Genomic DNA, 23,145 nt, shown 5'->3' on the forward strand with positions numbered 1-23,145 from the left:
GTGATGTGCATGCCTTACTACTGCAGGGGGTATCATCAAGAGTGGAGCAGTACCGCCAAGTCCGACGTTAATGCCTTTTCTTTTTGCAGTAATGTTCAAACTGGTGATGTGAGTCTCTCCTAACAGTGGGAAACCTCTCCACTTTGGAACCTGGGCCAGTAAAGTTGCGAGCACATTGCATCACTTTGCCCTTACTTTAAACGTAGCAATGTCAGCTTTTGCTTACACTTTGTGTTTCTTTCTCTCTGTGTGTGTGTGTGTGTGTGGGTGTGTGTGCATGTGTGTGTTCCTCATGTAAAAAGCAAAAAATAACATATATGATATAGATTGTTTTTTAGGTATGTAGCACTTTTTTACTCTGAGTACTTAAAGTCTCATTCTCCCAATCACACACACATTCACACAAACACCATATCTACAACTCACACACATACTCACACTCCAGTGGATGCATCAGGGGGAACTTGGAGTTGATCTAGCATACTTCGACACGCAATCCATCAACTCTTTTTTTTTTTTTTTGGTATTTAAAACTTTATATTCAGTCATGTATTTTTTTTTTTTTTTTGCATGTCCCATTTGGCTCTTTTGCCATCAGAATTATTGTCTAAAGGCGAAGAAAGATGCCCAACGGATTTACTTTACCAAATAGACCATCCCAGCCTTGCCGTAATGGTCTATTTGATTAACCTTTTATTGTTTATTTTATTTTATTTTATTTTCACTTGCTAAATACGGGACAGATTTGACTGGGGAAAAGAAAGGGGAAAAAGAAAGAAGGAAAGAAAAACAGCGGGGAAGAGGGACGGGGATAAAGGGCAAAAAACAAAAACCAACAAAATAAGCAGACAAAAAATACATATATCAATCACCTGGATCACCTGTTGAGAAAGAAAAAAGAGAAAACAAGCAGAAGAAAAGAAAGAGCAACATAATAAACAACATCACGATGATATATGGGAATATAACAGTAAATACTAAATATTAAACATTATTGTGCAGCACATAAGATCGACAGCGCACAGTGTGCTTTGAGGTAGGAGCCAAAAAAGGGTGTAGTTTGTGTGTGTGAGCACCCGTGTGTACACCTGTGAGCATGAACACGCTTGTTTTTAAAAGGTTCCTTCATGTAATGATCTGCTAGAGGGTGTGGAGAGCCATAGCCCCGTCCTCCAGGGCATGAAGCAGGTATGGAGGAGATCAAAACTCCAGACATCCAGAGGCCCTCAGAACACAAGAGACCAAGGAAGACCAACAGAGGGGCAGCCGCGCCACTATCCCAGAAAGAGCTGAGGAGAGCCCCAGATGAGGGGTCACTCATCTGGGGCCCGTGAGCTCCGCCGGCAGCCAGCTGTGCCTATATGTATGTGTTATGAGAGTGTGAGTAATGTGAATGTCTAAGTTGTGGGATAAAATTTAGGCACAGGCAGCCAGAAGGGGACAGAGGGGGGGAAGCCTCCCCTGCACCCTGGTGACACACCTTTAAGATAAGATAAGATAAGATAGAACTTTATTAATCCCTCGGGTGGGTTCCTCTGGGAAATTCGATTTCCAAAAAAGCACAGCACCGACAGAAGTTACAGAGTTATACACACACACATATATATAAATACAGAGACAATATAAATAAAATATACGAAGGGGATAAATAGAATAAATAGGAATAAAAAATAATAAAAAATAAAAAATAAAAAAAATAAAACCCAAGGCCCTGCATGTGTGGGTGATTCATAGGTGATTCGCCCTACCTCTTGAGCCACAGCCGCCTCGTTATGCAAGGTGGAATTTAAAAGATGGATATGCCCACTACAACGTCTCACGCTGGTTAGTGAAAACCTTGAACTAGGTATTTTGTCATCACCATTTTGTGATAAGCAAGGGATGACACTCACTGTTAAGTTGAGAAATACTACGTAGCCATTGGTTAGAAAGTTGAAACTGACAAATTTTGAGGAACCTGTGTATCTTTATTTTATCCTGCTCTCTGACTCTAATAATTAATACTTATAATAGAGAGAACAAGATGGCGCCGAGTATGGCAGCCTTGTCGCGAGCTCCCCCAAGCAACAGCTTTTTTCTGTGTTTAATTTTACTTTTCCTTCATTTTTTCACGAGTAGCACATGTCTCCTTGTGTACGACCGACAAACCTTACTGGACATAAAAGACGGTCTTTCTTATAACTTTCCGGAGTTCAAGTTTTGCAACACGGACGCTCCGTTTGCAGACCCCCCATTCATCTCACCTGAGACGCCTTTGTTCTCTGGCCCTGGAGGCCGCAAACGCCGACGCAGAGGGAGAAGATCTGGTGTTCTGGTTCGACTGAGACGGCGCACTAACAGACCACCATTACCCAGTTTATTACTGGCTAATGTGCAGTCTCTGGAGAACAAGCTGTGCGAGCTTCGGGCACGGATCTCATTCCAGCGAGAGATGCGGGACTGCTGCGTGATCTGCCTCACAGAAACCTGGCTATCGGACAAGCAATACAACTACCGGGGTTCTCCGTGCATCGCGCGGACAGGTCACAGGATCTTACTGGGAAAAGCAGAGGCGGTGGTGTGTGTTTCATGATCAACAACAGCTGGTGTGATTATGCGAACGTGCACCCGGTCAAATCCTTCTGCTCACCGGACCTGGAGTACCTGATGATTAAGTGCCGGCCATTCTGGCTACCGAGGGAATTTACAGCAGTGATTATTACGGCTGTTTACATTCCCCCACAAGCCGACACTGACCGAGCACTCAGGGAACTGTACAGCGCGATCAGCAGCGAGGAAACCGCACACCCAGAGGCGGCGTTTATCACAGCCGGAGACTTTAATAAGGGAAACCTGAAGAAAGTCTCACCCAAACTCCACCAACACATCCACTTTAACACTCGTGGAGATCGGCTACTCGACCACTGCTACACCTCTTTCCGGGATGCGTACAAAGCCCTCCCCCGCGCCCCATTCGGCCAATCAGATCACCGCTCCATCCTGCTCCTGCCCGCCTACAGGCAGAAGCTGAAACAGGAAGCTCCAACCCGGAGGGCGGTGCACTGTTGGACGGACCAATCGGAGTCTGCGCTGCGGGACTGTTTTGATCACGCGGACTGGGAAATGTTTCACGTGGCTGCTAGGGACATTGATGAATACACAGACTCAGTCTGCGGATTTATCAGGAAATGCGTGGAAGATGTCGTCCCATCCAGAACAGTTAAATCCTTCCCAAATCAAAAACCCTGGATTAACGGAGATGTTCGCGCGGCACTGGCGGCACGGAGCACCGCCTTTGCCTCCGCGAACACATCGGACTACAAACACGCACATTACCAACTCCGGAAGACGATCAAAGCAGCCAAACGTGAGTACAGGGACAGGGTGGAGCAACAGTTTGACAACCCTCGGAGTATGTGGCAGGGACTAAACACGATCACAGACTTTAGAGGGAAAACCAGCACACCGCAGACCACGGCCTCTCTGTGTGAGGATCTAAACGTATTCTACGCTAGATTCGACACAGCGAACACCATGAGACCGGACAGTGTGCGCACCGCGGATGACGTCAGTGCGCACACTGTGTCTGAGGAGGATGTGCGGAGGTGCTTCAGGAAGGTGAACGCACGCAAAGCTACTGGTCCGGACGGGATTCCCGGCCGCGTCCTCAAGTCATGCGCAGCTCAGCTGGCTGGAGTGTTCACGCACATCTTCAACCTTTCCCTCTCTCTGTCTGTAGTCCCAGCCTGCTTCAAAATGGCCACCATCGTCCCTGTACCCAAATCCTCCACCATCTCCTCATTGAACGACTGGCGACCTGTAGCCCTGACCCCCATCGTAAGCAAATGCTTCGAGAAGCTGGTCAGGGACTTCATCTGCTCTGCACTACCCGACTCACTGGACCCTCTACAGTTCGCATACCGCCACAACAGGTCCACTGATGATGCCATAGCCCTGACACTACACACTGCCCTGTCACACCTGGAGAAGAGAGACACGTATGTGAGAATGCTGTTTGTAGATTACAGCTCAGCATTCAATACCATCGTTCCCTCGAAGCTGGACAGGAAACTGCAGGATCTAGGACTGAGCAGCTCCCTCTGCAGCTGGATCCTTAGCTTCCTGTCTGACAGACGCCAAGTGGTCAGACTGGGCAGCATCACCTCATCCCCCATCACACTGAACACTGGTGCTCCACAGGGGTGTGTACTGAGCCCTCTCCTGTACTCACTCTACACCTACGACTGCACAGCCACTAACAGCTCCAACATCATTGTGAAGTTTGCGGACGACACTACAGTGGTGTGTGTAGTCACCAATGGTGATGAGACGGCTTACAGGGAGGAGGTCAGCGCCCTGACCCACTGGTGTCAAGACAACCATCTCACCCTCAACGTCGCAAAGACAAAGGAGTTGATAGTGGACTTCCGGAGGTGCAGAGAAGTACACACCCCCATCACCATCAACGGCGCTGCTGTGGAGAGAGTGAGCAGCTTCCGGTTCCTTGGTGTACATCTGGCTGAGGATCTTACGTGGTCAGTACACACAAACAAAATAGTGAAGAAGGCGCAGCAGCGCCTCTTCTTTCTCAGGAGACTGAAAAGATTCGGCATGAGCCCCCGCATCCTCAGGACCTTCTATCACTGTGCTATTGAGAGCATCCTCACTGGATGCATCACCACCTGGTATGGCAACAGCACCGCCTACAACTGCAAAGCTCTCCAGCGAGTAGTGCGGTGCTCTGAACGGATAATTGGAGGTGAGCTTCCCTCCCTCCAAGACATCTACAGGAAGCGGTGCCTGAGGAAAGCGGGGAGGATCATCAAGGACTCCAGTCACCCCAGCCATAAACTGTTCAGACTACTTCCCTCAGGAAGGAGGTTCTGCAGCATCTGGTCCCGTACCAGCAGACTGAGAGACAGCTTTTTCCATCAGGCCATCAGACTGCTGAACACGTCATAGACACCTCACCTTCACTACTGGAACTTTAACATTATGCACTCCATACTGTACAGTAATGCCACTGTTTTGCACAATATATAATATACTATTATATATAATATACTATTATATATTGTACATATATTTATTAGTTTCAGATGTAGCCATTCTTGTATTTTGCTTGTTTACATTATTGTATTTTGCACAACTCTGTTGCTTGTGAAGCTCGCACACAAGAATTTCACTCACATGTGCTGTACCAATGTACCTGCACATGTGATGTGACAATAAAAGTGATTTGATTTGATTTGATAATAATTTCTAAAAGAATGTAATCAATATTAATTTAATTTAGCAATTGATACATAAACTTGTATACAACCTGTAATTAAAAAAAAAAATTAGCAATCAAATTAAAACGGAGGGTAGGCAGAGGAAGTGGTGGTGGGATATACTGAATTAAATGTGATGTCAGCACGTTACATTCTAGCACATAAAATGTGTTATCCACATCGAAACTATTCTTTCACTTGAAAGAGTAGTTGATCTGAACTAACTAACAGATCATCTGCAAAAGAATGGCTTATTTGAAGAGTTTCAGTCAGATTTCAGAGCTCATCACAGTACAGAAACATGTTTAATGAAGGTTACAAATGACCTTCTTATTCCCTCTCACAGTGGACTCATCTCTGTGCTTGTCCTGCTAGAATTCAGTACAGCGTTCGATACTGTTGACCATAATATCCTATTAGCGCGATTAGAGCATGCTGTAGGTATTACAGGTACTGTGCTGCAGTGGTTTGTATCATATCTATCTAATAGACTCCATTTTGTTCATGTAAATGGAGAGTCCTCTTCACACACTAAGGTTAATTATGGAGTTCCACAGGGTTCAGTGCTAGGACCAATTCTGTTTACATTATACATGCTTCCCTGAATAATCAGTCCCCATCTTATCTTAATGACCTTATAGTACTATATCACCCATTAGAGCACTTTGCTCTCGCACTGCAGACTTACTTGTTGTTCATAGAGTATTTAAAAGTAGAATGGGAGGCAAAACCTTCAGTTTTCAGGCTCCACTTCTATGGATCCAGCTTCCAGTTTGGATTCAGGAGAAGACACTATCTCTATTTTAAGATTAGGCTTAAAACTTTCCTTTTTGCTAAAGCATATAGTTTTGGCTGGATCAGGTGACCCTGAATCCTCCCTTAGTTATGCTTTTATGCTTTAATCCCATGATGCACTGAGTATTTCTTCTTCAGTCACCTTTCTCACTCGCTATGTGTTAATAGACCTCTCTCCACTGAATCATACTTGTTATTAATGTCTGGCTCTCTTCCACAGCATGTCTTTTATCCTGTCTTCCTTCTCTCTCCCCAGCCAGTTGCAGAAGATGGCCGCCCCTCCCTGAGCCTGGTTCTGCCGGAGGTTTCTTCCTGTTAAAGTTTTTCCTTCCCGCTGTTACCAAAGTGCTTGCTCATAGGGTGTCATATGATTGTTGGGGTTTTTTTTCTTTATGTATTATTGTTTGGTCTAGGTTGCAATATAAAGTGCTTTGAGACGATGCTGTTGTGATTTGCCATGGTATAAATAAAATTGAATTGAACTGAATTGTTAAAACAGAACTGAACAGAAATGAAGTTGATGACGAATACCTGGACAATAACATCGTAGTTACTGGCAGGTTTTAGGTATGTTAACAGATGGTTTCATTTAACCACCTGCAAAATATGTGTTTTAAGTAATTGCCTGCTGGTGAAAAATATGAAATATTATGCAAAATATTACAAAGCATCTACATAGTTAACCTTACTGGCTATTTTCCAGTCTCAAGGCCCGTTAGAGGGTAGCTTATCTTTTGTTTGTCTGTGAAGGTTCTCAGTCATCCAGGTCATCGTAGTCTAAGGAGCTTGGAAAGAAAAGCGTCTGGACTTCTTTAAGTTGCTTGAAGACGTTTCACCTCTCATCCGAGAAGCTTCTTCAGTTCTAAAGGTCAAATGGTGGAAAGACCCAGATTTAAACCCAGTGGGAGTGACCCCCCACAGAAGGACAAAGGACCCCCTGATGATCCTCTACCGGACTTTGGTAAGTTCACCAGTGAAGACACAAAGGATAACTGTTTGCCTTTCCTGGACTATGCTGTGCACATAGAAGAGAATGGCAACCTCAACATTGAAGTTTACCGGAAGCCCACACACACGGACCAGTAACTCCTCTTTGACTCCCATCACCCTCTGGAACACAAACTTGGAGTAATTAGGACCCTACACCACCGGGCAGAAAAATGTTCCCTTTAAGCCTGAAGGGAAAAAGAAGGAACACACACATGTAAAGGAAGCACTCAAAACATGCGGTTATCCTAATTGGGTGTTTATAAAGTTAGCAAAGAGGCACAGAAAAGAAGATCAGACACCAGCTAGGGAGGATAAGAAAGACAGACTCAATAACATTGTCATCCCCTATGCTGCCAGTGTATCAGAAAAACTGAGGAGAGTTTTCTCCAAGCACGACATCCCAGTGTATTTCAGACCCAGCAACACACTCAGACAGAAACTTATTCACCCGAAAGGCAAAACCCCAAAACACAAACTTAACAATGTGGTGTATGCTGTACAGTGTAACGAGGAATGCCCAGACCTCTACATTGGAGAGACCAAACAGCCACTTCACAAACGCATGGCACAACACAGAAGAGCCACCTCCACAGGACAAGACTCAGCAGTCCACCTGCATCTTAAGGATAAAGGACACTCTTTCGAGGATGCAAATGTTCACATTTTGGACAGAGAGGACAGTGGTTTTAAAGAGGAGTGAAAGAAGCCATCTATGTCCACTGTGAGCAACCATCTTTGAACAGAGGCGGGGGTTTACGACACCGACTGTCTGCCATCTATAATCCAGTTTTGAGATCCCTTCCCATATGCCTTAATGCCCACTCACACCCTGGGCCATCTGACCTCAGGAAATCAGATGATAGGGCTTTGGAGTTGACGTCACGCTGCAATGTATTGTGGGAGCGCGGTGCCATTTTCCGGGTCCACAAATCAAAACAAACACACAGTGTTGGAACGACGACAAGAAATATGCGTAAAAGCAGCTCAAAAGAAAACGGAGGGTATAGAGACCGATTGCGTCCAGAGGCGAAGCAGCGGTACTTGAAAAAAAAAATAGAGTGCATCGCAAATGTGGACCCATATGAAATACGGCAGTGGAGTAAAGACCCAGACGACTTACTGCCACTGTCCTACCCCAATATCTTCACGTATCTTGTTAACCTTAACCATCACGTTCGCATTTCTGAGTGCCCCATGTGTAACGTTGGTACCCAGTCTGGATTTGTTTGATCCATTTCATAGGCAGGCTTCCCTACAGTTGTGCGAAAGAATTAGCAAATCGTTACGTAGCACTGGGGCCCGGCCAGGCACAGCCCGAAGAGGAGACATGGGCCCATCCTCCCGCAGGCCCACCACCCGCAGGAGGCGCCATAGGGGTCGGGTGCATTGTGTGCCGGGTGGCGGCCAGGAGCGGAGGCCCTGGCGGACTGACCCCCGGCTGCCAAGACTGGCAATAGGGACATGGAATGTCACCTCACTGGTGGGGAAGGAGCCTGAGTTAGTGCGTGAGGTTGAGAGGTACCGGCTAGATATAGTCGGGCTCACCTCTACACATGGCTTGGGCTCTGGAACCAGTCTCCTGGAGAGGGGCTGGACTCTGTCTCAGTCTGGAGTTGCCCCTGGTGAGAGGCGGCGGGCTGGGGTGGGTATCCTAATATCCCCTCGGCTTGCTGCCGGTACGTTGGGGTTTTTCCCGGTGGACGAGAGGGTTTGTTCCCTGCGCCTTAGGGTCGGGGAACGGGTCCTGACTGTCATCTGCGCTTATGCGCCGAGTGGCAGTTCAGAGTACCCAGCCTTCTTAGAGTCCCTGGGGGGGGTGCTGGAGGGTGCTCCACCTGGAGACTCTGTTGTCCTGCTGGGAGACTTCAATGCTCACGTGGGTAACGACAGCGAGACCTGGAGGGGCGTGATTGGGAGGAACGGCCTCCCTGATCTGAACCCGAGCGGTGCTCTGTTATTGGACTTCTGTGCTAATCACAGTTTGGCCATAACGAACACCCTGTTCGAACATAAGAGTGTCCATAAGTGCACGTGGCACCAGGATGCTCTAGGCCGTAGGTCGATGATCGATTTTGTAATCGTATCAGCAGACCTGCGACCATATGTTCTGGACACTCGGGTAAAGAGAGGGGCTGAGCTGTCAACTGATCACCACCTGGTGGTGAGTTGGATCAGGTGGCGGGGGAAGACGCTGGACAGACCTGGTGCACCTAAACGCGTAGTGAGGGTGTGCTGGGAACGTCTAGCAGAGGCCCCAGTCCGCGAGATCTTCAACGCACACCTCCGGCAGAGCTTCAACAGCATTCCGAGGGAGACTGGGGACATTGAGTCCGAATGGACCATGTTCAGCGTCTCCATTGCCGAAGCTGCTGCATTGAGCTGCGGTCGCAAGGTGGTTGGTGCCTGCCGTGGTGGTAATCCCCGAACCAAATGGTGGACACCAGAGGTGAAGGGAGCCACCAGGCTGAAGAAGGAGTCCTATCGGGCTTGGTTAGCCTGTGGGACTCCGGAGGCAGCCGACAGGTATCGACAGGCCAAGCGGAATGCGGCTCGGGCAGTGGCTGAAGCAAAAACTCGGGTGTGGGAGGAGTTCGGAGAGGCCATGGAAAAAGACTTTCGGGCTGCCTCGAAGAGATTCTGGCAAACCGTCAGACGTCTCAGGAGGGGAAAGCGGTGCTCTACCTGCACTGTGTATAGTGCTGGCGGAGCGCTGCTGACGTCGACTGAGAAAATTGTCGGGCGGTGGAAGGAATACTTCGAGGACCTCCTTAATCCCACTGACACGTCTTCCGAGGAGGAAGCAGAGTCTGGGGATGAGGGGAATGACCCGCCAATTTCCGGGGGCGAGGTCACTGAGGCAGTTAAACAACTCCTTGGTGGCAGAGCCCCTGGTGTTGATGAGGTCCGCCCCGAATTCCTGAAGGCTCTGGACGTTGTAGGGCTGTCCTGGTTGACACGCCTCTGCAATGTTGCGTGGAGATCAGGGGCAGTACCTGTGGACTGGCAGACCGGGGTGGTGGTCCCCATCTTCAAGAAAGGGGACCGGAGGGTGTGTTCCAACTACAGGGGGATCACACTCCTCAGCCTCCCTGGGAAAGTCTATGCCAGGGTGCTGGAAAGGAGAGTTCGTCCGCTAGTCGAACCTCGGATACAGGAGGAACAATGCGGTTTTCGTCCTGGTCGCGGAACACTGGACCAGCTCTTTATCCTCTCCAGGATACTTGAGGGTGCATGGGAGTTTGCCCAACCAGTCTACATGTGTTTTGTGGACTTGGAGAAGGCATTCGACCGTGTCCCTCGGGGTGTCCTGTGGGAGGTGTTGCGGGAGTATGGGGTGTCTGGCCCATTGCTACGGGCCATTCGATCCCTATACGACCGTTGCAAGAGCTTGGTTCGCATTGCCGGCAATAAGTCGGACTCGTTCCCGGTGGGTGATGTGCTCCGCCAGGGCTGCCCTTTGTCTCCGGTTCTGTTCATAATTTTTATGGACAGGATTTCTAGGCGCAGCCAAGCTTTCGCTTTGGTGGCCTCAGAATCTCATCTCTGATTTTTGCAGATGATGTGGCTCTGTTGGCTTCATCGGGTGAGGGCCTCCAGCTCACACTGGAGCGGTTCGCAGCCGAGTGTGAAGCAGCGGGAATGAGGATCAGCACCTCCAAATCTGAGGCCATGGTTCTCAGCCGGAAAAGGGTGGAGTGCCCACTCCGGGTCGGGGATGAGTTCCTGCCCCAAGTGGAGGAGTTCAAGTATCTCGGGGTCTTGTTCGCGAGTGATGGGAGAAGGGAGCCGGAGATCGACAGACGGATTGGGGCTGCAGCTGCAGTAATGCAGACGCTGCACTGGTCCATCGTGGTGAAGAGGGAGCTGAGTGTAAAAGCGAAGCTCTCAATTTACCGGTCGATCTACGTCCCTACCCTCACCTATGGCCACAAGCTGTGGGTAGTGACCGAAAGAACGAGATCGCGGATACAAGCGGCAGAAATGAGCTTCCTCCGAAGGGTGGCTGGCCTCTCCCTTAGAGATAGGGTGAGAAGTTCGGCCATCCGGGAGGGGCTCAGAGTAGAGCAGCTGCTGCTCCACATCGAAAGGAGCCAGCTGAGGTGGTTCGGGCATCTGACAAGGATGCCCCCTGGGCGCCTCCTGGGTGAGGTGTTCCAGGCATGTCCCACCGGGAGGAGGCCCCGGGGCAGACCCAGGACACGCTGGAGAGATTATATCTCTCGGCTGGCCTGGGAACGCCTTGGTATTCCCCCGGATAAGCTGGAGGAGGTGGCTGGGGAGAGGGAGGTCTGGGCCTCTTTGCTTAGGCTGCTGCCCCCGCGACCCGGCCCCGGACAAAGCGGATGAAAATGGATGGATGGATGGATGGGTTACGTAGCACGTATGTCTGCACAGTCACTCAATTCTATGTTTGTTCGCAATTTCTAAAACCTCGAGAGCCCCAACAATAATATTATTAAGCTATAAAGAGTGATATGAACATATATAGAACCGGAGTGAAAATGTCTGGAGAACACCAACAGATATCTGGAGATGGAAGCGAACTGGATATCAGCTCATCTCACGGCTGCTATCCAGGCTAGACGCCTTCATTTTTTAAGGTCCGCCATATAAGCTCCCTCATGTTGCTTTCAGGTTGGGAAAGAATAAAAAGACAAACCCTTTTTAAGCTCATTCCCGTGCCGGTCATGCGATCGAACATTGGAGCCGACCACACAGCAAGGACGAACCTGTTGTGTGTGCCTTCGCTCCTTTTTCGCTTGCGCTTTGTTTGGACCCGGAAAATGGTGCATCAGGCCAAAATCCTTTCCACGCCCACCCCTGTGACATCACACTCCAAAGCCCTATAGGGTGGGTCCAGGTTTCACAATGAGCTCACCCGAAACCCTGGCTGATTGTGACCCACACCCATTTTCAAACCTTGGCTCATGTGATTTGGTAGAGGATCATCAGGGGGTCCTTTGTCCCTCTTTGGGGGGAAACTCCCACTGGGTTTAAATCTGGGTCTCTCCACCATTTGACTTTTAGAACTGAAGAAGCTTCTCAGATGAGAGGTGAAACATCTTCAAGCAACTTAAAGAAGTCCAGACGCTTTTCTTTCCAAGCTCCTTAGACCTTATCTTTTGTTTGCTGTAATCTCTACATCTGATTGGCTAAAGTTAGCCCGTAGTGGGCTACAAGGATGACTTCAAAGGATGTCCTATATAACAAGAAATCTGCCATGTCAAGATGCAAATGTCTATAATTACCTCACATGTCTGTTCCAGTTCCAGTGCAGCCTTGTTTCATTCAACAGAGGCACAATCAATTGGTGTTCTCAATCCAAGATCGTCGACACCCTTATCCCCTCCTCATATGATGAGCATTAGACACTTTATTCTGTTCTTAGCAGTGGAACAAAACATCCACAGACTATAGCTTGCATAGAAAACGTTACTGCCAGGCACAGGCTTTCACTGATGTACTCCAGTGATTTAGCATTACATGCTTGTGTTACAGGGTAGCAGAGTAGTTTCGTCCCTAGCATGAGTCTCCATTAAACTTCAGTGCATAGTTTTTTGAGTATTTCTCATAACACACCTTGGCAGCATTATTTCAATATATATTCTGTCCATGATGAACACCCACATAGGTTATACCACTTGTCCCTGATTTTTAATAACATTTTTATTATACATTTGGTGACACAGTACTTTTAACATTATTGGTCCTTTTTCTACCATCAGGATTATTTTTCACAGGCTCAGGAAACAGCAGTCACAATCAGCCAGGAGTGAGGGGAAGATAGATGTGAAAGATAGATGATAAATAGAAGCACTTTTACATCATCCCCTGGTTTTTGAAGTCTCATGTTAAGGCCTTGAACACCTTATTGGTGTTTTGAAAATAGATGTGATAAGAGAATAGTGAATCATAAAGCACTGCGTGCTCATACATTACTGGCTTCTCATTCACAGAGTAGGTTTAGGTAATAACGTCATGTTGTATTCAGTAACAGTGTAAACTAGCAATTGAGACCATAAACTCATTATGAAAGTGTTCATTTAAGGTAGATTAAGGAAGACAAGGGCTGTTTTCTTTCTACGTCTGTACAATCGTTTCATTTTGGCAACCAGAGCATTTGCCCTCTGCTGGCCATTGAAACAAATCCCAGTTCAGGGTATTTCCACATTGGACTCAATGTTAAAACATCTGGCCTTTCTTCACTGCGATCATCTCACCTAACTTCTGTCCTGTCTCCTTCCCTCTTCCCAGAACCAGTCACATGATGACTGCCTCCTGTTAAAAGGGAGATTTTCCATCCAACCTTCGTTAAGTGGTCAGAGGGTCGTCTAATTGTTGGGATTTTCTCTGTACTATTGACACAGTCTCTACCTTACAATATAAAAGACCTTGAGATAACTGAATTGAATTGCATTGAATTGGAATGACTTCCTAAATCTGGTTGGGTTATCTGTTCATTGTAAACTCTACTAACTTGATAATATAAAAAAAAAAGCAAAAATATAAAATAAAGGAGCAATATTATGAGGTGGGAAAATGTAATAATACACTTTAACATTTTTATGACAAATTTCTTCGATCATTTTAATGATTTCCCTTTAGTGCTGCTTTGCTGTCATGTTAATGTAACCTTTTTTAGAAGTGGTACATCATGTCACTCACCATAGTGTGGGATGATAGCCCAGGCCATGGCTGAGGCATAAATTCCTCCAATCATCCAGAACATGCACAGCCAGCTCAGATGCTCTCCTCTCTTCTCGCGAGCCAACACCTCCGCAAAGTATGAGAATACTATCGGTACTGCTCCACCGATCCTGTAAATACAGCTTGTTGTAATTAGCTATGCATGCTCAAAAAGGCAATCCTCATTTGCCTCATCAGCGCTTGCAACAATGAACATTTATCACAATATGAAACTGATTTATTGTTACAGAAAACATTTCTTCATTTGTCACTGTGAATTGTACAAACGTCTGAAACTTTTTTTTAGAACATGTCTTCGCACATTTTTTGTTCATTCATGTCACAAAGCAGATTCTACACTATTCTGGCTTATTTTCTGAGTCTTACCAGATCATCAGGAGGCAACGGCACTATCCACTGCAGCTTAGTATTTATTTGCACAAACTATACTGTCATCTTCTTGACCAAAGAAAATGAAAAATCACCACACTGTAGCACACAGGATATTACAGTCTTTGAGCCATCTTTGCTGCTTTCTATCAAACTTGCTTATTATATCATTTTCCAGAATCACAGGTTGTGTGGCCTTTAAATTTAACATAGTGAACATGTCTCAAATTGCATTGTTCCATATTAGTACGTTGTTGTATCTTGTGTTGATGTGAGGGATAGGTGCACTGAACTGAACCCTTTCAGTGAGGTGTCAGTAGAGTCAGAAGGAGCCCATCTGTGACTGCAGTGACAGTGCCCATTTTTTTCATAGCCTCAGAGTGTCGTACATATTTGAAGAGGAAAAAAACCAAATGGCAAATCTTACTAGTGTATCTCTTAAAATTAGAATATCATCAAAAAGGTTTTTTTTTTCATAATTTATTTCAGAAAGTTACATTTTCATGTAATCATTCAACACGAAGCCTTTTTGTTTTAATTTTGATGATAATGGCTCATAGTTCATGAAAATACAGTATCTGATAATGTATTAGTTATTTCTACAGATCAATAAAAAAAGCTTTAACAATACAAAAACTTCTGAAAGGTATGTTCATCTATGCACAACTTTTTGAGATGCACTGGTTTTACTGTCAGTTTTATGGTTGACTACAGTGTTGCAAATGAGAGGCAGATAAAGAGCAATCAGCATTTCTTTTATTATTATACATTTGTTTCTGATTCATTTCAACATTAATTAGCTGAATTTAATATGGATAGATGGCTTTGGAGAAAAACAAAGATAGCATGTATTGAAAATGTTGAACTTCTCCTTTAAAGTCTGATCTGAGCTGTAGCTGTTATATCCCAAATTTCTCACTTGAGCAGCCATCTGTGACATTTTAATTTCTCACTACATGTAGAAACTAAGCGCTAACTCATGAGGAACAAGTAAAGAATCTGCATTGCCATATGCTTTGTATTACCTGAAAGATGCCAATATTAGATAATCCATCCATTTATTCATAAATTTTTCAAAGTGCTTATATGTCTAAGATGAGGTGATAGAGCCTGTCCTAACACTTAATTAGAGGTGGGGTACACCCCTTTCCATTTAAGATAAAGTAAATAAAACAAAATCAAAACCTTTTCAGATCATCAACATTACATATTCATAGAAACTGCGTAACTGCAAAAAGGCTTAAAGCAAATGAAAATGTATATGGCTTGTTTTCAATTCTCAAAAACAAAAAAACCAACCATGTATAAAGTATCCAGTAAATATTCAAGATTGTGGTGACACCCGAGAATCTGATGAGATTGGGTTGTGCCTTTTGTCCTGCTTCCTTCATGTCTGCGTGGGAGAAACTTACAGTAAGAGGTTATATATGTATGAAAATAATTGTCTATGATATTCATTCTAAAAATGTCAAAACCTGTTTAAGGTTTTGCCAGAGGAGTGACTGATATGACAAACTGGTTTAGAACATTAAGTAAAATTGCACTAAAACTTAATCTGTGTGAATTCTTATTTTTTTTTTTTTATTATGGCACTGTGCTGTGAATGTCTTTTCCTATTTGCTGAGACAGATTCTGATAGCAATGCTAATAAGGTAGGAAAAATTCAATGAAAGGAACAGTGAAACACACAGCACTGGATGCCAGATCGTATTTCTGCCAGAATGAGGATGGAAAACAAAACAGAAGATCTCAGTGACCCCTTACAAAGCAATGCCTCTTTGCTGTTATTCCCAAAGGTATATGTACAATCATAGATACCATCCCACACCATAGACTACTTTCTGCATACAGATTGACAACTAGTGGTGACATAAAAGCTAAAGCTGCTAATGAAATTTTAAAGCCATTAAGGCAGAAGCTGTTTTTCAGATGATGTGAGGTTTACTGGTTGCTTACAGAACTGTAATTAAATGCACAAGAGCTGAGTGCAGCTCAGGTAAACCAATCATGAATGCCCTCAGGCACTGTGGCCCATTCTGATTTGAATATCCATTTTGGTCTAGTCATGAAGCAGCACCAGCTTAAGCCATCACAACTTGATCTAAATGTTCATACACTATACAATCTAAAAAGGATATCATGTCACTGAGATGGGAGGGCTGTCAAGGATCTGTGCAGCCAAGCAGACCATGCTAGCATTAAAACACCCAGATGTTCATTTACACTACTAGCTGATTTCTGCAGACCTTTCTCTTTTGCTTTATTTCTTCTATACCCCTGGGTATGAGGAAGAGCGGATGCCTGGCAGTTAGTATAACCTCTTGTCATGTGTTTTGAATTTGGAGGAGGAGAGACAGCAGAGGAAGTGGTGGGAAGATAGATCAGAGGGTCTGCAGGAGCATGAGAAGAGGAAAGTTAAACAAACTTACCCGAAGCCAGACACCATGCGGCAGAAGAGGAACATACTGTAGCCCTGGACAAAGGAGGAAAGGAAGGCAAAGAAGCCGTTGACTGACATGGATATAAGCAGGCACTGTCTGCGGCCCACTTTGTCTGAGAGGCCACCCCAGAAAAAGGCTCCAAACATCATCCCCAGATACACAATGCTGCCTGGAGGAGGGGAGACAGGGGGAAAGACAGTGGTAGATAGAGAGAGAGAAAGAGGGAGAGCTATAAATGATCACAACCATCTGGAGTCAAGTGTTTGTTACTGAAACTGCTGAGTAAACAAAATCCATTTTACATTTTGGAATATAAGAAGACAGTTTCAGCAATTTATTCATGCATCCTCACAACACACACAGCTTTTAAGCTAGAGTTCATAGATAACAAAAACTCCATCACTAAAACTGACTTAACTTATAGTCTGTACTTAAACTACAGACTTTAAATAATCCCATAATCTAACATCCAATTATTGCTTTACTTTTTTTTCTATAACACATGGAAGAAAATGAGAAAAAATTGAATACAAAATAGATTTTGTTTTTGTTTAGACACAAAAAACAAAAACAGATTTCTTTGATATTTCTTATGTCTAGTTATTTGTTTTTACTCACTTACGCTCTGCTCAGCTAGATGGGCATATGTTAGGTACTTCTAGTCTTAAATGCATTAAATTACAAGAGCTGCTCAGTGTCCTAACAACATGTTAGACTGTTCAGCGCTCACACACAATAATGTCGTTCAAAAACTTCGGCTTAGAATATTTATCTATTCAATGGGATCTCATAATGTGGTAACTCAAGATTTTTTTTTCTTCTTTTTTTGCTGAAAGCCTAATATTGTACATTTTGCGGTGTAATGAAGATTTGACCATATATTAAATTTCTCCAAATCAAATCACTGTCTGACAACTGATATTTCTTAAAGTGTCTCTAGGAAAAATAGAGCAGCAGTTGACTTTGTGGCTCTGTTTCTTTGTACTGCTGCTTACCTGTGCAAGGTTGGGGTCATTTCTCTTCCCATGCAGTAAAGACATTGGGTGGCAGTGGTGGAGAGGGGTTAGGGTTGTCCTGTAAACAACCCACTTTTCTCCCTATGTTCTAATAAAAATGATAATTTGCGGAGGAAGGCGTTTGACATGGCAGCACCTGAAATAATCCTGGCAGATGATAGGAAGCAGCACCCCCCCCCCCCCCCACCTCCCCCCCTCCCCCCCTCCCCCCATGTTTGCAGTGATGGGACAGATACGCTGAAAGTGGAGGGCCTTATCAAGCTGGGCAGACATGATGGTGAGAGGTAGTGATTCATTACAGGTGACAGCCCCTAGATCTATGCACTTCAGCTGCAGAGAAGGCTCTCCTATAGGTAGTAGGATATAAAGGTGAAGCTTCACTCGAGCTGGCTTACAAATATCAAACTGAATATCAAAAGTGCTGCATTCTGCACAAACTGTTGACACTTTTTGATTTGTGTAGCTACATCTGAACGTGTGTACTGAAGAAGATGCTATCTGGGAGCACTAGCTCATTTGTTTTATGGCTTCACTCACGCTGAGTTTGTATCTGTAATAAAGGGGGAGGGTGATGGGGCATCTGAGAGGCATTCTGAGATTGGATTTGTGATTTCCTGCTGGGTTCAAACTCAGGTCAGACCTTAAGGGCCTTTATGCAAATTAGCAAGGGTCAGTTAGAGGCACTGAAGCACATGGGGGAAAAGGTTTTAAGTGCTTTTCTCAAGCAGGAAACCATACATACAAATGCATTTTAAAATCCCAGTGGTATAAATACTCCCACATAAAAGAAATTAGTAAGTGAGACTGCTTAACAACAGCATGACCAAGGATATTGAAAACAGTGCATCCATCCAGTAGTGCTTGCAGTAGAGCCCCATGAATCTTCATGTAGATACTGACGTTGTAACTGAAGGCCACTAATTGCTAGTTTCACCGTACTATGAATAGTGACATTAAATATAATTTATTCTGTCATGGTCCTGGGTCGGTGACCCAGCGCTTTTAGTTATCATTTTCTAGTTTATGATGATGATGATTATTATTGTTTGAGTTCTGTGTGTTATATTTGGTCTGCCTTTGAGTCTGTGTCTCTGTCTATGGTGTCACCCCATCTGTTTGTGAATCTGTCTGTTTATTTCAATGTCTTGTCTGGTTCCATGTGTCTGAGTTTCCTGTTTTATTGTGAAGGTCTGTGTCGTATGTGAGTGTGCTCAGTTTACGTTTCCCCTGTCTCGTCAGCTGTGATTTCTCCCAGGTGTGTTCCCCTCCTGTCTCTCATCCCTTGATTACTGCCATCTGTGTATTTAAGCCCTGTGTTTCTCTGTGTCAGTGTCGCGTCGTACCCTCATCTAGCTGTGTGTTCTGCTTCTATGTTCCTAGTGTTTGGGCTCCTGCTCCAGTTTAGTGTTTCTTTCCAGTGTTTCAGTCCTTGGTTCCTCTGTTCTGACTTTTGGTTTTCTTTTGGTGAGTTTAGTTTGTACGAGGTTTTTCCCAGCAATAAAGCTGCGCCTTAAGTTTCACTTCCGTGTCTGAGTTCTGCATTTTGGGTCCACCACTCCTGCTTGCCTGCCACACAGCGGTTCATGACATATTCATTCTAAGAAAACAGCAAAACATGTAATAGATACGCCATTTGATTATGTCTATTTCACGCTTTGCCTATCCAAAGTGTGAAAAGGACACACTTGCAGTAAGTTGCAGTAAACTGCAGTAACAGCAGAGTGAGATATTTTATTTCAAGCCAACATGAAAATAATGGGGGGGTTTAAATAGACATTATTAACACATTTGCATGTACATACAAATCAGCCGCCTAGCTTAATCGTTTCTGACAATTACGGATCCTGGAATGCACTTCATACGTTTTTTGCTCACTACCGACTTCGTGGTTATATTATTTCCCCTTGCTGGTAATGCTATTTCTGCATGCGTGCCCATTTCACGTTTTGGATAGGCAAAGCGGGAAATGGACACGGTGGATCAGCATATACATACTTGCTTTGCCGTGATACTGGGTTGGACACTGGATAGACACAACTATCCACTACTGTCACGGTCGCAGTGGCAGACCGTGTGGAGAGTGTGTTGAGGACCCAGGTGCGAACACAAGTGAGGATACGGGAGTGCACTTAAACAAAAGCGAGCCTTTTATTGTGACTGATGATCACGAAAGAAACAAGAATGAGGGCAGCACAAGAGCAGTAACTAAACAAACCTAAACTGGGAACAATCTATGCTATGGCTGGGGATACAAAAGACTGGGCATGGAAACACGGAGGGTGGGAACACAGACGACGCGACTCAGACTACATGAAACACAGAGACTAAATACACAAGAGGGATGATCAGGGGAAGTGGCCACACATGGGAGCACAGCTGACACAGATAAACATAACAAGACATGGCAGGAGTAAACAACACTGAAGGGAGACTGTCAAAGTAAAACAGGAAGTACACAGAGGTGCAGACAGGAGGAGAGAGAGAGCACGGGCATAGTGGGCTGGGGAAACATGGAATGAAACACAAGGAGGGGAGACGAGGGCTCACAGATACATAGAGGGGCACACAGGGGATAAAAGTCACAAGGGGAAATCAAATAAGGAACAATACACGAAAAGACATGAATACTAAGACTGCTGGGCCAACATGGCCCAGGATCATGACATCACCCCCCCCCCCCCCCAAGGGCTGGCTCCCGACAGCCCAAACCCGAGAACCAAAACACAAGACAAACAGAGAACAACCCACCCAGGGCGGGAGGCGGGGGACCCGGACAGAGGGAACGAAACCAAACAAAAGATGAGGAGCATGAACCAAAACTGAGTCCAAAGACACAAAAACAGTTCAAAACAGGGAGGCAAATGTCCAAAGAGGTCAGAAGGTCAACCCGGGGGGCGACAGCACAAAAGTTCACAATTCAGCTGTTCCGGGGCCGGCCACGTGAAAAAGTGGCAGTGGCGGCAGAACAGATCCGGAGGCCGGCCGCGTGGAAGACGGCGGCGGCTACAGAGCGGGTCCGGAGGCCGGCCGCGTGGAAGATGGCGGCGGCTACAGAGCGGGTCCGGAGGCCGGCCGCGTGGAAGACGGCGGCGGCGGCGATGACGTAGAGACAGGTCAGGGGGCCGACCGCATGGAAGGCAACGGCGGCGACTCAGGCGAAGGCGGTCTGGGGGCCGACCACGACGGCGATGACGTCCGGCTAGAGGCCCAGAAACTGGCTGACAATGCCGAGGTGCTGGATGTACTTTGGACGGGGGTGTAACAATCGCTGGACCAGGCGTGGAGGACAAAGGCTCGGAGGCCGGACCAGGCGTGGCAGAAGCAGAGGCCGCGGCTGGACCAGACGACGCAGAAGTAGATGGTGGCTGGACGGGCTCCCCGGGCCCTCCAGCTGACGTGGCTTGAGGCTGAACGGGCCCCTCGGACCCTCCAGCAGAGACGGGAGGCTGAACGGGCCCCTTGGACCCTCCAGCGGAGACAGGAGGCTGAACGGGCCCCTCGGACCCTCCAGCTGACGCGGAGAGAGGCTGAACGGGCCCCTCGGACCCTCCAGCGGAGACAGGAGGCTGGACGGGCCCATCGGACCCTCCAGCTGACGGGGAAGGTTGCCAGACGGGCTCCTCGGGCCCTCCAGCTGACGAGGCATGAGGCTGGTGCGGTTCTCCTGAACCCCCAGCTGACGTGGCATGAGGCTGGATGGGCTCCTCGGGCCCTCCAGCTGATGTGGCATGAGGCTGGTGCGGTTCTCCTGAACCCCCAGCTGACGTGGCATGAGGCTGGAGGGGCTCCTCGGGCCCTCCAGCTGACGCAGTGGCAGGACCAGTAGGTGCAGAGACTACTGGCTGAACAGAAGGCTGAGCAGGTGATGGAACAAATGACTGAGCTAAACACTGGGGAGCTGGCTGAGCTGCACAGTGGGCTAAGGGCTGAGCTAACGGAAACACAGGAAAATGAACTATGGACTGGGCTGCTAACAGAGCTAATGACTGAGCTATAGACTGAAAAGCATGCAGTAGTGATGGTGGTGATGGTTGTGGACTGAACTCTCCTGAGCCTCTGGAACACAGGGAGGACTGCTGGGCGGGGTTGCCTGAGCCTTCAGCAGAAACAAGAATGGGTGCAGGCACCTGCCGGACACTAGCCGCTCCCACCCGAGGAGTAGGTACAGGTGCAGAGATGGGCTGTATCCTGGCTGACCTCACCCTGGGGACCGGCATGGGTGCAGGGGTGGACTGGTTCACAGCCCCCCTCACCCTGGAAGCCGGGACAGGCACCGGCAACGGCTGGGCAATTGCCCTTCTCACCCGAGGAGCTGGTACGGGTGCAGAAACTGACAGAGCCTCAGCCGGCCTGGAAACCAGAGCAGGGACCAACTGGACCTCAGCCTCCCTCACCCGAGGAACTGGTACGGGTGCAGGGGTACGCTGGGCCCGAGCTACCTCGGGAGCAGGAACACAAGCAGGCAAAGGAGCGGGCTCAGAAAAAACAGTCTTAGAATTGGCAGGCTTAGGGTTAATATGTACTGGGTCGACAAAAACAGACCTAGCAAAAATGAATTTAGCATTTTTCCCACCCTGTTTTACAGTCTTTGTTTTAGCAGGTTTTGACGTCCTCGGGTTAATAGTCTTAGAGTGAGCTGACTTAGGGATGACTGAGCCAGACTTGACAAAACCTGAACTGACAGACCCTGAACTGAGTGTTTTAGACCTGGTGACATTGCTCACAGTTTTTCCTTTAAAAGCATTTGCAGCCTTTGGCGAGTGCTTATTGTCTTTGATTTCTCCCTGTTCAAAGGGAGCAAAATGAAAAAACTTTTCCCAGTCTATGTCATCATCCAAAAGGGAGACTCCAACAGTGTCTGGGGTGAGTTTATTGTCCTTTTCAGTTATGGCTTCAGGTGGGATGTGTGAAAGGCAGTCATTATAACTCACCCCCGGGAGTGACGAGACAAGGGAAGCAAAACTAGAAACACTCACATGAGACATGGACCTTCAAAGTAAAACAGGAAACACTGACTGAATTCTAAACATGCAAACTTAACAGCAACTGGGGAGACAGAACATAGGAACCTGAAACATGGTACAAAAACGTCACAGTGGACATAACATGGAACACAGGGAAGCCATATGACAAAGCCAAAGAACTAAACCTATGATAACCATAACAGACCTAGGGAAACAAGAAACAGTACAACAAAGGACTCAAAACATAAACCATAATATAAAAACACAAGATCTCTTCAAAATAAAATAGGAAACATAATGAGACGCAGACATGACAACCAGAACTTGACAACGTAAGACACAGACATGAAACACATGAAGAGCAGGGGAGACTTAACATGGGTTGGAAACACAAGGGGGAACTAATAAGCAAATGAACCTAGGAGACCTAATGAGCTTAAACATACTATAAACATCAAAATGAACTAAAACTCAAAACACTGGGTCATAAGACCCAGGATCGTGACAACTACTGCTAAGCCACAGTACCTGCAATGGCAGCATGGCAATACAAAGTTGACTCCATGCTGACCCCAGTTAAGCAGCCAGAGCCTGACCTTTACGGTTAAGA

The 23,145-nt window shown here is 46.4% G+C and overlaps 1 protein-coding gene across 2 annotated transcripts in view; it reads right to left on the reverse strand.

The window, feature by feature from the left end:
* LOC147326301 (synaptic vesicle glycoprotein 2C-like) overlaps positions 1-23,145 on the reverse strand; it is a 76,015-nt gene that overhangs the window by 20,127 nt on the left and 32,743 nt on the right. For both annotated transcript variants that reach the window (XM_086301429.1, XM_086301430.1), the window contains exons 3-4: positions 16,544-16,724; positions 13,704-13,855 (exon numbers count right to left, since the gene is read on the reverse strand). In XM_086301429.1, coding sequence (XP_086157555.1) covers positions 13,704-13,855; positions 16,544-16,724 — 333 coding nt within the window. The remainder of the gene's footprint in view (positions 1-13,703; positions 13,856-16,543; positions 16,725-23,145) is intronic.

The sequence above is a fragment of the Aulonocara sp. 'chitande type north' Nkhata Bay genome, linkage group LG7 (genome assembly GCF_057382095.1).
Source record: "Aulonocara sp. 'chitande type north' Nkhata Bay isolate Kocher_YH1m ecotype deep benthic linkage group LG7, A_spYH_male_GT1.1, whole genome shotgun sequence".
Taxonomy (NCBI): Eukaryota; Metazoa; Chordata; class Actinopteri; order Cichliformes; family Cichlidae; genus Aulonocara; species Aulonocara sp. 'chitande type north' Nkhata Bay.